The sequence below is a fragment of the Cupressus sempervirens genome, chromosome 4 (assembly GCF_028749045.1).
Source record: "Cupressus sempervirens isolate cs-2001-9-10 chromosome 4, ASM2874904v1, whole genome shotgun sequence".
Classification (NCBI taxonomy): Eukaryota; Viridiplantae; Streptophyta; class Pinopsida; order Cupressales; family Cupressaceae; genus Cupressus; species Cupressus sempervirens.
In genome coordinates, this window is record NC_143121.1 from 821787873 (window position 1) to 821803279 (window position 15407).

At 36.2% G+C, this 15407-nt stretch overlaps 1 protein-coding gene across 1 annotated transcript; it reads right to left on the minus strand.

Annotated features, from left to right (window-relative positions):
- Nucleotides 1–618: 618 nt before the first annotated feature.
- LOC149563907 (uncharacterized) lies at nucleotides 619–13679 on the minus strand. Its single transcript, XM_089827020.1, has 3 exons — nucleotides 12011–13679; nucleotides 9008–9694; nucleotides 619–1346 (listed from the first exon to the last, which is right to left on the minus strand). The coding sequence occupies exons 1-3, from the start codon at nucleotides 13343–13345 to the stop codon at nucleotides 762–764; spliced, it is 2607 nt and encodes an 868-aa protein (XP_089683146.1). The 5' UTR covers nucleotides 13346–13679; the 3' UTR covers nucleotides 619–761.
- Nucleotides 13680–15407: the final 1728 nt, after the last annotated feature.

Consider the following 15407-nt stretch of genomic DNA (forward strand, 5'->3'; position numbering starts at 1 on the left):
ATCATGACATAAGGTGGATGCATCAGTCAGGCTAGGTTAAATTAGAAAACAGTAGTGATGACTTGTCTGTCACATTGCCTATGATTGAGGGACACAGGGGCCAAAGGGTATAGTAATCATTGGAAGCAAAAACAAAACAAACCTCTGAAATTCAAAGCAAAACTCAACTTCATTCCCAGGACAACAACCTTGGGGATGGGAGCCCTCAAGAAGCAGAAAAAAATCAAAGAGACACAAATTTCAGGAGTGTTCAGCTTTGCATGTGTATAAGATTAGCATGTTCAGACTTGTAAGTTGTACCAGACAGGTGAATTTCAAGTTGTGTGTGTTTGAATAAAGCATGAAAGTTAAAAATATTTATTGCCATCGAGGCTTGTTATTTTGTATGCCTTTAGTTGAGGACTTTACACTGCATTGAACATCAAGATATAAAAGTATAATGCCAATGTGCAAAATGGATGGTATGTAACACATTTTCATCTATAACAGGTGTAAAATTGCAGTTCACAAAAACGACTGGTAATTGCTTTCTATTCCTCAAAATACAAACTCTGCTTCAAAATCATTGCATGAAGCATATGCAATGGAGACAAAAAAACTTTAAATACAGACAGCAAATTCTGAAATTAATAACAGATATCTATTAAAAAAATGAATATAAAACTACCAATAGGACCTCAACTATTGAAGGTCTAACATGGTCACCACACATACAATACTAAGAAACACAAGTTCACGATTTTCAGTAAAACAATTTTAAATCATTCCACATTAGTTTGAGTGCATGAACTTTTCTCTGTTAACTGCTTTCCCATGAGTGTACTAGCTGAAGCAACAGAAATAGATTGTTTTGATATCTTCATGAACTGTTCCCCGTCAAAGCTGCAAGCCTTTTGAAGCTCATCAGCTTCAGAATCTGCAGCTTCTGCCTCTCCGAGCAAATTTCCAGCTTCTTCGAGATCTTGAACCTCAAGTGCTGTAGACCATTCCTCCCTTGCAGAAGCAGCAACTAATCTAAGTCTCTCACATCTTGCCTTTTCTGCCTCTCTTTCCTTTACCATGATAAGATCTTCAGCCTCTTGTAATACAGTGACTTTCTCATTTATTTCCTCTTCCAGATTCTGCAAATCGGACAAAGCCTTCTCCATGTTATTGGTGGCAGTATCTTTCTCTATGCTTAATTTCTTTGCCTCAGCAGCAACTCGCCCAGCTTCCTTGAAATTTCTTGCTGCAGCTGCTACTTTCTTTTCTGCTTCTAACTCTGGGCCCCTTTTTTCAATAAACAATATCTTTTGCTTCATAGAAGTGATCTCTTGGTTCAGGTTTGCTTTGGCAGATGAAAGCTCCTGTTTTCAAAATGGTCACTAATTCAGTACTATGCAATAAAAATATAAATGTCTTGTTCTTTATATAGCACATCATTAATGAAAAAGTATTCTAGACTGTTCCCTTTCTTAAAAACTCCTTATGCCTGATTAAGGCTTTACTTATGGAACCACCATTGTCATGTTACTGATTTCCTTGCAAGTTTCTAATGGAGTTTTAAAATTTTGTATAGCAAAAAATATCTTTCAGTAGGGACAAAGTAATCACACATTTAGCCCAAACAAGAATGAAGCAATACTCAAGGATACTGTTCTAATCCTTTGCTATGGGTGGTCGAGGATCTGAAAAGAAGTTTAATACGAGATTTTCTAAGAATAATTTGTTTTAAAGCCCAATAACCAAATTGCAAAAAATATTGCTTGCAATATAAAATTTCATGACCATCCTGCAGCCTATGAAATAGGCATTCAAAACCATGCTCAACTTTTTACAGTAAGAGAATATTCATTCAAAGTATTCCGGAAGGTAACCAATGAGTATGATGCATATAGCATTCATACATAGACTAAAAATAAAACACATACTAATGCATACAATAACCGAAATAAACCTTGAAGAAATCAACTATGATATAAAAGTGGTAGCACCAAAGAAGAAAGCAAAATAAAGAATTAGCACTACAACATAAAATAAAGAACATTGATTTGAATAAATTATTTGCACCAACTGCATGATCTATGTCATAAAACTAGAAATTGCAATTATGATCCATAGTGTCCATTCAGTTTCTTCTGACCCTTAAATTTCTGAACTCAAGAAAGAGCTTGCAGTGGATGAGAGCTTCAAAATAGCCGAAAACAATGCTGCTTGTGATGTGGAGCCTAATCAGACTCAGAGTTCTATTTGGCATGGTTTCCCCTCAGATTATTTCTGCGGGGTCAATGGGCAGTGCCCCAAGTGCAAATGGAGGACTATCTATATCAGAAGGATTTATGGAAGCCATTGGAAGGAAAAACCAAGAAATAGGGAACTATGACAGATGAGGATTGGGAGATTCTAGACAAAAAGGCACTTGAAAGTATTCGATTATGTTTAGCACCATCAGTGACATTTAACATTACAAAAGCAAAGATGATGGAAGAGTTGATGCAAACACTAGCTAAACTCTATGGAAAGCCCTCCACTTCAAACAAGGTATTTCTTATGAAGCGTTTATTTACTATGAAGATGGCAAAAGGTGGATCCACTACAGATCATTTAAATAAGTTTAATACAGTTACTAGTCAGTTATCTTCTGTGAATGTCAATTTTGATAAAGAAATTAGGACTCTCTTGATTTTGTGTTCTTTGCCTGAAAGTTGGAATGACTTGGTAATGGCTATGAGTAATTCTATTTTTGGATTTAATACCCTAAAGTTTGATGATGTGATTGGTGTTATTATGAGTGAGAAAACTCATAGGAAAACCTCAGGTGGATTTACATCAAGAAGTGCTTTGAACGCACAAAGTAGAGACAGAATGACTAAGAGAGGAAACAATCTTGGAGATCATGGGAAATCAAGAGGAAAATCAAAGGGGAAGAGGTTTCAATCTAGAGCACCAAGAGATTGTTGGTACTGTGGGAACCAGGGCATAAGAAGAAAGATTCTTGGACTTGAAAGAACAATGAAAGAGAAACTAGAAGGGAACAAGGAGGCAAATGTGGTAAGTAACAAATCCGAGGAGGATGCTTTGGTTCTTTCTTTAGAAAGTGTTGATGATTCATGGGTTTTAGATTTTGCGGCTTCATTTCATGCTACACCTCATAGAAGTTATTTTATTGATTATGTCCAAAGAGATTTTGGGCTTGTCTATTTGAGGGACAATGAACCCTGTCGTATTGTTGGAAAGGGAAACATTTAGATTAAGTTGTAGAATGGGAATCATTGGCTACTACATGAGGTAAGACATGTTCCAAGGCTGAGTAAGAATATAATTTCAGCAGGACAACTCGGTAATGAGGGTTGTGTAGTTACTTTTAATGATAAAAATTGGAAAATTTCAAAAGGTTGCCTTGTAGTAGCAAAAGGTATGCAAATAGGCACCTTATATCTTTGTACAGCTCATACTATTCCTTCTACTTTGATTGTTTCAGAGAAAAATGAATGTTCAGGGACAGTTGCTACAGTTGAGCAAGAACAAATAATTGTTGTAGATTCTGATACAACGCTATGGCACCACAGACTTGGGCACATGAGTGAGAAAGGTATGAAATTACTCCATTCAAAGAAAGCTCTACTAGGTATGAGATTTGTCAATATGGATTTCTGTATATGGAAAACAAAAGAGAGTTAGTTTTGTGAAGAGTGGGAAGGAAAAGAAAAATGAGAAATTAGAGCTTGTGCATACAGATGTATGGAGACCAGCTCACATATCTTCTCCTAGTCACTCTCATTATTATGTTACATTCATTGACGATGCAACTAGAAAAGTATGGGTTTATTTTTTTAGATAGAAACCTGATGTATTTGTAACTTTTAAGAAATTGAAATGCTTGGTTGAAATGAGACTGGTAAGAGATTAAAATGTCTCAAATCTGATAATGGTGGTGAGTATTGTAGCAAAGAATTTGAAGATTATTGTTCCTATAATGGTATTCGTAGACAAAAAATTGTTCCAAGGACTCCACAAGAAAATAGAGTGGTTGAACGCATGAATAGGACAATAATGGAGCGTGCAAGGAGCACGGGATTGCATGTTGGGCTGCCCTTAAACATGTGCATTGAGGCTGTCAATATTGTTGTATATTTGATTAATAGAGGTCCCTCTACTCTGTTGGGCTGTCGTATTGTGGAGGAAGCATGGATTGGTAAGAAGGTGAGTTATTATTTTCTTAGGATCTTTGGTTATGAAGCATTTGCACATATAGATTCTGAAAATAGAACCAAGTTGGAAACTAAGTCAAAGAAATGTGTATTTGTTGGATATAGCATCGATAAATATTATAGGCTTTGGGATTTTGAAAATTGTAAAATTGTATGAAGCAGAGATGTCATATTCAATGAGAAACTGTTGTACAAAGATCTGTTGCAACAACATGAGAAAAAAGAAAATGATTATGTAGTGTTGGATGATACTCCAAAAGATGATGTTTTAGCAGTTTCTCATGATCTACAACAACAAATACACACACCCCAATGAGTGTTAGACAGTCAACAAGGCTAAGTAGCCCTCCAAAAAGATTTTCTCCCTCTTTGTACTCTATTTTACTAACTAATGTTGGTGAACCTAAATGTTATGATAAAGTTGTGCAGGTGGATACTAAGATTCAAGGGGAGTCTACAATGAAAGAAGAAATGAACTTGCTGAAAAATCGGACATGAGACTTATGCAAGTTGCTTGTAGGTAAACGAGCTTTACAAAATAAATGTGTTTACAAGTTGAAAGAGGAGAATGGAGGTAAGAAAAGATTTAAAGCCAGGTTAGTGATAAAAGGATTAGCACAGAAAAAGGGCATTGATTTTGATGAGATATTTTCTCCTGTTGTTAAAATGACTTCTATTCCCATTGTTTTAAGTATTGTGGCTACTGGAGATTTACATTTGGAGCAGCTCGATGTTAAAACAACCTTTCTTCATGATGATATGGATGAAGAGATATATATAACACAGGTACAGGGATTTGAGGTCAAAGGTAAGAAAAACTCACTGTGCAGATTGAAGAAAAGTTTATATGGCTTAAAGTAAGCACCTTGGCAATTGTATCTGAAATTCGATAGTTTTATGCATGAGCATGGATACAGTAGGTGTCATTCAGATCATTGTGTTTATTTTAAGAGGTTAGATGATGACAACTACATTATTTTATGTTTATACAATGATATGCTTGTAGTTGGGTCTAACATGGATCACATTATAGGGTTAAAAGAACAATTAGCACATTCATTTGCTATGAAGGATTGGGGGCAGCAAAACAAATCCTTCGTATGAAAATTTGTAGAGATAGGAAGAACAAAAAATTGACATTATCTCAAGCTGATTATATTGAGAAGGTGTTGCAATATTTCTCTATGGAGAATGCCAAAGCTGTCGACACACATTTACCTGGTCATTTAAAATTGACTAAGGAGATGTGTCCAAAGACACAAGAAGAGGAGGATAAGATGTCCATGGTACCCTATGCTTCAGTTATAGGAAGCTTGATGTATGCTATGGTATGTACGAGGCTAGATATTGCACATGCAGTGGGAGTTGTTAGTAGGTATATAAGTCATCCAGGGATTGAGCATTGGAATATAGTTAAATCGATTCTCAGATATTTGAGAGGAACATCCAGTAAGTGTTTACATTTTGGGGGCTCTACTACTAATTTAGAAGGCTATGTTGACTCAGATTTGGCAGGGGGATATTGATATCAAGCGAAGTACTACAGGTTATGTATTAACTGTTGGTGGGACATTAGTGAGTTAGATTTCTTGATTGCAGAAGGTTAATGCTTTATCCACTACAGAGGTAGAGCATGTTGTTGGTACAGAGGCAACCAAGGAGATGATATGGCTTCAGTTCTTCATGGAAGAATTGGGACACCCACAAAGGGATAATTATTTGTTTACAGATAGCCAAAGTACCATTCATCTTGCGAAGAATTCTACTCTCCATTTAAAGACAAAACACATATAGCTGCAGTACCATTTCATTCGGTCAGTTTTGGATGATGGACAATTAAAGCTAGAGAAGATACATACAGATGATAATTCAACAAATATGTTTACTAAGGCAGTAACAAGGGAGAAGTTGAACTTCTCTTTAGCTTCAGTTGGTCTTCTAGATTGAATAGGATAAAAGACCAAATAGAGTCTAGGGTGGTTTGATATTCTAGTGGGGGCTACAAGTTTAGCGGTGCTATGATTAGTCTCCAAGTGGGAGGTTATTATTGTGGATTTTGATAAGTTTTCAAGTGGGACAGTGATGTGATGTAGAGCCTACTCAGACTCAGAGTTTTATTCGACGCGGTTTCCCCTTAGATTATTTCTATAGGGGTGTGGGGGCGGCACCCCCAAGACGGGGTCAAGGGGTAGCGCCCCTTGCAAGGGTCTTGGGGCAGTGCCCTAGGTGTGCTCCCTGTCGTTGTACAGGGTGGGGTTGGAAGGAAATGCCCTCGCGGGGGTTTTTGGGGCAGCGCCCCTGAAGCCAAAAATGACCCTACTATTGTAAAGGGAGTCGGCTGCTATTTTTCTATTGGACGACTTATTCTAGCCCTAATTTGGTAAGCAACAAAAGTTTGTATAAAATGGCTTAGGGTTAGGGATTTCATAATGTATGGTGATATTGTAGCTTCTTGTGACGGTATTGAGCTGTAAGGGATTGTAGATTGTAAGCAAGGGTAATAATAATATTGGACTTACTGTTGGTAAACGTAGCCCAAGGATTGGGTAAACCACGTTAAATCTTTGTGTCTTGTGTTCTCTTATGTGCGATCTATTATTTTCTGATATTGGTTATATTTGCATGTAATTGTTATTTCTGTCTGTGGTTAATCCTAACAATGCTCAAGGTTGAATCTGACATAATATTATATACATGTTAAATCTCAAAAATCCCCCAAAAGGCAAGAATCGCTAAAGTGAGAAACCCAAAAGGATTGCATATCAAAGCACGATGTCTAATCCTTGAACCATAGAAAAGAAGTTTGAAGCAAGTTCCATTGTATGAGCCATAAAATGAATTAGATTTCTTTAGCAAATGGTATGGATGTAAGAGTCCATGACTGAAAATGTACTAACTGACAATGTTTCACAAGGAAAGCCAAGTGGCAAGATGAATCAATCAATTGCATTGAAGTGCAATGATTTCTTATTCATTTAAGGATGAAAACAGCTATTGATCAATGTGCCATTATCAATTTCATTGATATTGTTGACTTGAACTCTTAACCCAAGCTCATATGCTAGGCCCCTGCCAAGCTATGCTGTCGTCTTGTTGTAGCATCGAAGGATTTTCAAGCAACTAGTTCAGTATCTTAGCATCTTGGATTTCATGCATGTAAGTTGAGTTTATTCTTCAGTTGGAGCAAGCTTCATGCATTTTCTGTCATTGCATTAAGAACTCTACCAACTTGATGCAAACTGTGGCATGATGCAGAGTAGACAAGCACAAGTTGCAATAACTGGGTCAAGGAGTAGACAGTCAATCCTTTTCTTTATCAGTTCAAAGCACACGTCAACATCTTCTACCAGAACTACAAAATTGAGAGACTTTGCAAAATATTTACATCTAATACTCAAAGTTCAAACCAGATTAGAAAATAAATAATTGACTTCTAGAAATTTGCCTAAGAAACAGATACAATGGATTTACAGGAAATCCATATTTAGCCAAATTTTAAAAGTCCATTAGATTGCATGACAATATTGAACGCCAAAGTCCATTGTCATCCTCCATGATTCAATTTCACTCTTCCCAACAGTATTTTGTGACTAGAAACTCTAGAATCACAAATCAATTGCAATTTGCCACTGCATCAATATTTTCTTCAATGCGACACACAAGAGCCAAATTCAAACTATGCAGAGGGTGCAATTGTCAATAAAATTTCTAATTATTTAATCAATGCAGGAGTGTCTCAATTTATCCTACCATAGAGAACTTCATAAGTACTTATAAGTCAGGCACACAGGAGAGTCAAGATCATAGAGTGTGAAAACTCAAGTAAGTTCTCTTACTTGGATACATGAGACAGATAGAAACTAATAATAATAAGAGACAATCCACCACAAATAAGGTGGAAATGGCCTAATAAAATTTGCACTTCAGGAAAAAAAATTAACAGCCTCACTGTGAACTTATAATCAATCTCCCAGTTAACTACACAGAGATCGTAATAATCATGAATCAACTTTAACACAAGTTACTGGAATAAGCAATTATGAAAAAGCCAAGAACAGGGGGCAGAAAATAAGAGATGTAGATGAGTGCTATCCGATGGATCTATAGAAATATTATATTAGGTCTAATGTACTAAACAAAATAAAAGATGCAGAGAGCAGTGGCATAACAGTCCTTGTGATTTTAGGGACATTTCACTATCTTTGATTGCATTAATATATATGCACAAGTAAAAACTTGTTAATGATTTGTTAGCGAATTTCCAATTCGCATATATATTAGCATACTCGAGATCTTACAGGTGTCTATCACTGTTTGCTAGAATTCATTTTCCTGCTTGTGTCTTTTTGTTTGCATCAGATGTTGATACACTAATTTTAATCCATTTATAAGCATTGACTGTTATATATAAAAAAAATTAGTCTTTCTAAAACAACAGAAAGGATTATCTACCTGCAAAAGTTCCAAAAATGTACATTTCAGCCAATCAGCAGTATATAGAATATTATTACATTCAGGCAAAATCCAAGGGCTAGTCATAAATTTAAAAAACAAAAGTGCCTGTAAGTTTCCAACTATAAGTGGAGACTACAGTACTGGAATTATCTTGTCCAATGTTCTTCAAAGTCAAAAACACATCCATAACAAAACTACAAAACAAAGAGCTAAAGAGCCAAATAGCAATTTGATGCAGAGGTCAGAGACACAAAGGAGTAAATTTACATAAAATAGTGACCAGTGAACAGAAGGATATATCATATAAAAATTAGAACTATAAATATAATCATAAGGGTAAATGTACAAACGCAGTGACTTACCTGAAGAGATGCTCTTGCAGCTGCAACCTTTTGTCTTAAGTTCTCGACTTCTTCAGAGATTTGCTGCTCCTTCTTAGCAAGCCTCACTTTACTTTCCCTGGACTCCATAAAGGATGATGCTATTGACTTTCTCAGAGTCACCAACTCGTGAAGCGCTCTTGCTTCCTCTCCAGCATCACCAGCTAACTTAATAAGATTCACCCTCTTTGTTTCAGTCGAGGCACGAGACTTGTCAAGATCTGCTTTCTTTATTGACAGAATTTCAGAGCTAGATTCCAATTCGGCTTGTATTGACATTAGTTTTTCAGACTTTGCTTTCATTACTGCGCGCTCATCTTGAAATTTAGATACCATACCAGAAATCTGTTTCTCAACATCTTGTATTTTACTATCGTTTTCAAATATCTCTTCTTCCTTCGCTTTCACTAATGCAAGTAAATCTTGTAGCTCCTGCATCAGTGAGTCTCGTTTTTTGGAAAGTTCTTTTTTCTCTTTGATGTCATCTCTAACAGAATCATCTATTGATTCTTTTAATTTCTCATCTGCATCTTCGATAACTCTCATTTCAAGATCAACTTCCATTTTCTGCAGCTCCAATGCCTCTTTCTGTATTACCCATTTCTCCAGTTCCTTCTCAGCCATATTTTCTGCCTTCTCAATGAGATTAGCTGCAATAACTTCTGCATCCTGAGGAGAGATTCATTCAGAACTTTCATTGTTTTACTCCTTAATACACTAATACTGAGCTATTCAAGTTTAAAAAAAGAGAATTTCCGTGGCAAGTAATCCTATGAGAATGATTGAGAATGATAGGACATCAAACTTGATGAACTATGTAAATCCACTAAATTCATGGAATGGACTAATAAACACATTCAGCTTTAAAGCGTCAATAAACAGGAAAATTCACTGACCTAGGATCACATAGAGAATGGACAAAGAGTGCACATTTCAGTTCCAGATGAAAAGAATCAGATGTGGCAAATCCAAAACCTTCATTCTAAAAGTGTGAAAAGAAATTGGTCATGAGAATTTAGGATAGGAATCTACTGGATAGTTAGTATTAGGATGTAATAAAAGACAATTTGTGGAACAACTATTCTCTCAATCAATCTCACAGCATGTGCAAGATTCATATCAGTTAATCAAAGTGGATAAATTTTCTTCCAGATTTAAAAGGAAATTCAAGATGCTCCTGTCAGAAATAGAGCTACAACCTAAATCTACACTGTTGGAATCAGATCAAAACCATCCAGGATTTTGGTACCACTGTACTTTCTCTTAGTCGCCTACCCGACTTTAAAAAGACCAATGTCATGTTAATATTTTAGCAGCTGTGAGAGATCTCATTCAAACCTGAGATTTGTCTGTTGTTCACTGTATGAGCATTTTGGGTCTGCTGCTCCTATCAGTGTATATATTACTGTTCGTTGCTTCTCTTCTTCATGTTCGTGCTGAAGTATTCATTCTTGATTTATAATTCTCATTGATGCTATGTTGCCATTTTGATACTTCATGGCATCCCAGCTGTTTTCTTATATTGTCATGCTATAGCTGTTCATGTTTCTTATGGCATGTCTTCTTATATTGATTGCCATTGCTTGTTCTTTAAGATATTGGTGACATGGAGATATTCTTCTGACTCAGCAGCTGAGTCATCATCAGTGGTTTATTATGCTTTGCATTGCTGTCATTCTTCTTTTAGTCATGACGGTTCATGACTTGTAATGGCTTCAAAGAAAATCTGTTCGCTCCTTGGAAAATCATTGTAACTGAGTCTGAAGAGGTCTTGTCTTCCACAGGTGCCGTTTTATGATAATTGCCTTCGTATTTCGGAATGACTTTATCATCAGGAGCTCTCTGAGAGTGCGGTAGTCAGGAGCTGTCTATGTATGAGGCAGCATTAGTATTGGAACAGACATAAAATTTAAGAAGTGCACACTAGATGAACATTATCATGATAATTTGATAATTTCGAGAGCTGTTATTGGGTCGATATCAAGCAACAATGACATTTGCGTTTCATGATTACCGTGCCTGCTTCAGATATATATGCTCTGCCCATTGCTGTATTGTATGATTTTTATGACTGTGATGTATGATTGTGAAAGATCATACTTCATGTGAAAATTCCTTATATTCTGAATCTGTGAGATTCTTAAGATTCTGTGCATTTTGTGAATGCTAAGCAAGCTATGCTTGATATGGTCTTACTATTGATTGTTATGAGCTAACAATCTCTGAGTTGCTTCATCTTTGAAAGCCTGAGATCATTGTAACCAGTAGTTTTCATTTAAGAATTCTTCTAGGTGTGGCTGGAATTTTCCCTAAGTAGGAGAGTATTTCCAGGATAAGTTCTGGTGTCATCTGTTCTTATGTTTTTGTGATTTTCTGTATATTGCATTCTTGAGTTCTGGTTAAATTCAACATGTAAGAATATTTTTATTTTCAGATGGTCAGAACTTTGATGCTACGATTGGGTCATTAGAATACAAACGCAAATTGCTTGCAAGTGCAAAGTCTCCTCATTTAGGATGGAAAAAAATTACAGGATGACTTTTAAATACCATATTCAAGTTCACAGATTGGCAATCCTAGGAAGTCTGTAAAGGAGGGTGCACTATTGCACTCTGGTTACTTATTTTAATATTTAAAGCGACATCAAAGGATTGGTAAATGAGGGATTGGCATTATTGCATGCAAAAGAAATTTGCGGTTGTATATCGTTACTTGTGTATCGTGCTCAATCCCTTGAAGCTCTTTCAAGAAAACTATTTAGCATAATAAAAAACTAATAACAGAAATGTAAATACAACAGGGAGGAAAATGTACTGCTGAGATTAACACGGTATTCTCTTTACGTAAGTCCTACAAATTATGTTTAATTGAGGATGACGATCTCAGTACTGAAGTTAACAAGTTTCTTATACAACAAAAATTAGGACAAACATAAAGGCACTTTTCTACGTGCTGAATGAAACCAAAAAAATAAAATAAAACTACCTTTTGTAAACACTCAAGCAGTTGAATGCCTTCCTCCTCTATCTGAACCTGTGCTTCCAGTATTTCCTGCATTGACAGAGCCATCGAATCGCAATCTGCCTCAGCATTTCTGAACACATCAGTTGCTGCTTGTTTTGACTTCTCTACATCAAGGAGACTCTCACTAAGAATTTCTGCCCTTTCAAAATCCTCTCTTTCACATGCCGCCTCCAATTCCTTTTCAAGCTCACTATGCCTATTAGATGCAGCATTTACTTCCTCTGCTGCGTGTCTCCTCCTCTGTGCTGCTACCTTCCTAGACATAGATATTGAGGCCGCCCTTTCGTGAAGCTCCTTCAGCTTGCTAGATATTTGCCCCTTAACATCCTCCAACTTCTTCTCGATCAGAGAAACTTCCTGTGATTCAGATTCTGCCTCTATACTACTGGATGCATGCCCAGCCTGTCTGGTGGCATCACAATCAGCATCCTGACTGCTCTGTTTTTCAATCAGGACATTATCTCCATTTTGCAATATTGCAGCATCGTGACCTGTTACTTCAAGCACTGATGCACTCTGTTTCACATTATCCACTCTGTTCTCCTCTGCCACTACGTCCCTCTCTATGATATGAATTGAGCTTCCTGAATCATCCTGAGAGACTCTGAGATCTGCCTCTTTTTCAATTTCAGCAGAATCAAATCTCTTTTCAGGTACAGATAATTCAGTTTCAGCAATGGCTTTTGAGTTTGATTCATCACTTTGAATTGGCAAGGGCTGGGCTTGCAAGCCTCCAGGAAAAGCATCTACCTGGCCTTGAAGAGATATGTGAGCCTCAACACTGGATAAATAGTTATTATCAAGATGAACATAACCATGACCATTATTGCCATCATTGACACCAGTTTGCAATCCATCATCGACAAAATCATCCCTTCCGTAACCAATCTTTAAGCTTCTTTTTTTCCTTCGGGATGCCTGTTTAGGTCCAGAAGTCTCCAATAACCTTGCATTAACTAATGAAGATAATGAGGATGAGGATGTGGATGTGGCTGTTGATGCAGATGTCAAACCCTTTCTATTATTTTGATTTTCTCCGTTTAAATCCAAACTCAAAGTGTTTGGATCTTCATGAACTAGGTTTTCGCTGGAGTAAAGATTAAGATCAGAGAAGAGATTTTCATCAAGGGGCTGACTTACAGTATTGGGCGGCTCATCTTCAGGCAACGGATGTTGTTGATTTTGCGAAGGTGGCGATTCTTCAACTTTGGAAGGCATCATCAGCACCATCCCTTCGAATAACGATCCAAAATCATCTTGCCCACCATTGTTATGATCGCCTACCTGTCCGGCCATGATGGATATATCAGATTTGGGTCACAAATTTTCATACCATTGCAAAATTCTCATCTTTTGCAGGAGATCAAAAGCAACTTCAATTGGGATCTAATCGAATTTAGAGAATTTCTGTTTTCCAAAAGCCTTCTTCAAAATTGCGATGCTGTGAGACGACAGGAATACAATTTTGTATAAACTCTATATTCGAACCCGGAACTCTCACACTATAAATTTTAACATTAGCAATTTGGGCAACACGAGGACATTTTACACTATTTAGGCAACAAGATTATTTGAGGCATGCAAAGGATTATTTAAACCCCTCCCTCTTCACATTCGCCATTTTTTCAATCAGCTGTCGTACTAGAATTCCATTACTTTATAGTAGTCTTAATACTCTCCAACTATGTATATGAATTATCAATTTTCTCTAATTTATATTAAGTGAAGTGTATTTATACTCACAAAAGTATTTTTGATTATAATTTAGTAGAAGCAATTTTATGATGTCTTATTAGATTATGTAGTCTTTTGGTTTTATGAGAATATTTCTAAATGTGAATAATGAATTTCATTTTGTAATTATAAGTTTAATGTGGAATACCATTGGTTGGTTCCCCACTTGCCTATTATTCGTACCTTGAACAAGCGATGGCATTTGCATTCCTTTTATTTCAGTTGGCAACCCAAGTTTCTCTCGGTCTAGTGTGCCATAATGGATCAGGTGGTTCACTTCACCTGTTGTGTTATTTTCCAAGGTTTGCCCATTGGCTCTCAACTTCGATGTTTGGGTGTGTCAGATCCTCGATACCATTTTTGTGGCCAATCTAAGACGTGCATTCATATTTTTCTGGTATTGAAGAAGAGCCCAACAATAATGGGTCTAGATTCATGACTTCTCTCTTCCATTTATGTTTAAAGCTTTCTCCTGACATATGATCTTGTTGAGAGATTACCTACACTTCCCTTTAATTTTTTGTAGATATGACATTCTTTAAGGATGGAAATCCTCTTCAGTCTTTGAAAAGATAGAAATGTTATGTTATTTACTCTCAATTACCTTGATATAAATGTTTCAATGTATGTTGAAGCATATCTATTTGTAAAATTGTTTTAATGCAGTTTCAAGTGCAAGCTAGCAAGATGACACTTGTGTTAGAATGGGGTTATCGTTGCACCAAAATATCGATCTGTCAGTGCCCAATACAATCGCTCAACTTATAGTACCTAGGAGGCAGTTAAGCCCCTGTCATGAATCTCGAGGGGAGCTCTTAACAGATTTTCAACAATTTCCCCGTCAGTGTTACTCGAGGGTCTAAGGATTCAAACCTGTGACCAAGCGCTGAGACCACTTGTTAGAATGGATTGTTAAATGTTTTTAGGATTATTTTTTGCAAATGTACTAACATTGTCATTGTTATAGGTGTGTTCCAAATATATAAATATGAGAGGAGGAGACATGTCTCTATGGTTCAATCACCATCTGATTAATAATAACATACTAACAAAAAAATGTGTATTATATATATATATAATTTAACATGGATAAGTATATATAGGAAATGATGATTTACCAATAACAATAATGTATCTTAGATCAAATCAATCTGACTAAAGCTACAATCTGAACACTCCCTCTTAGCTAGGAAGGATTTGTAGAACACATTATTCTCTCAAGTATATGAAGAGATATCATCTCAGTATGATGTTCCTAGAATCACATATTTAAGGATATAAACATAAACCCATCAACTTAGATGTCATCTTTCAATATAATCTGAAGTATGATTCAACAAGAAATATCAATCATATGATATTCATCATACATATAATTTTTTTGTATTTGCACTAGCATTAAATCCTTGACGCCTACCAAAAGAATATATTATATCCTAGGAGGATATGAGTTATCTCATTTCCAACACTCTAGGACAACAACTTAACAAGAAATAACAATGTCATGGTCTCTATCATGACAAGCATCATGATCTCTAACACTCTGGGACAACTTAATGAAGTTTGATCATGATACATTTGTTATCATGACATCCATCACTCTAGGACAACAACTTAATGAAGT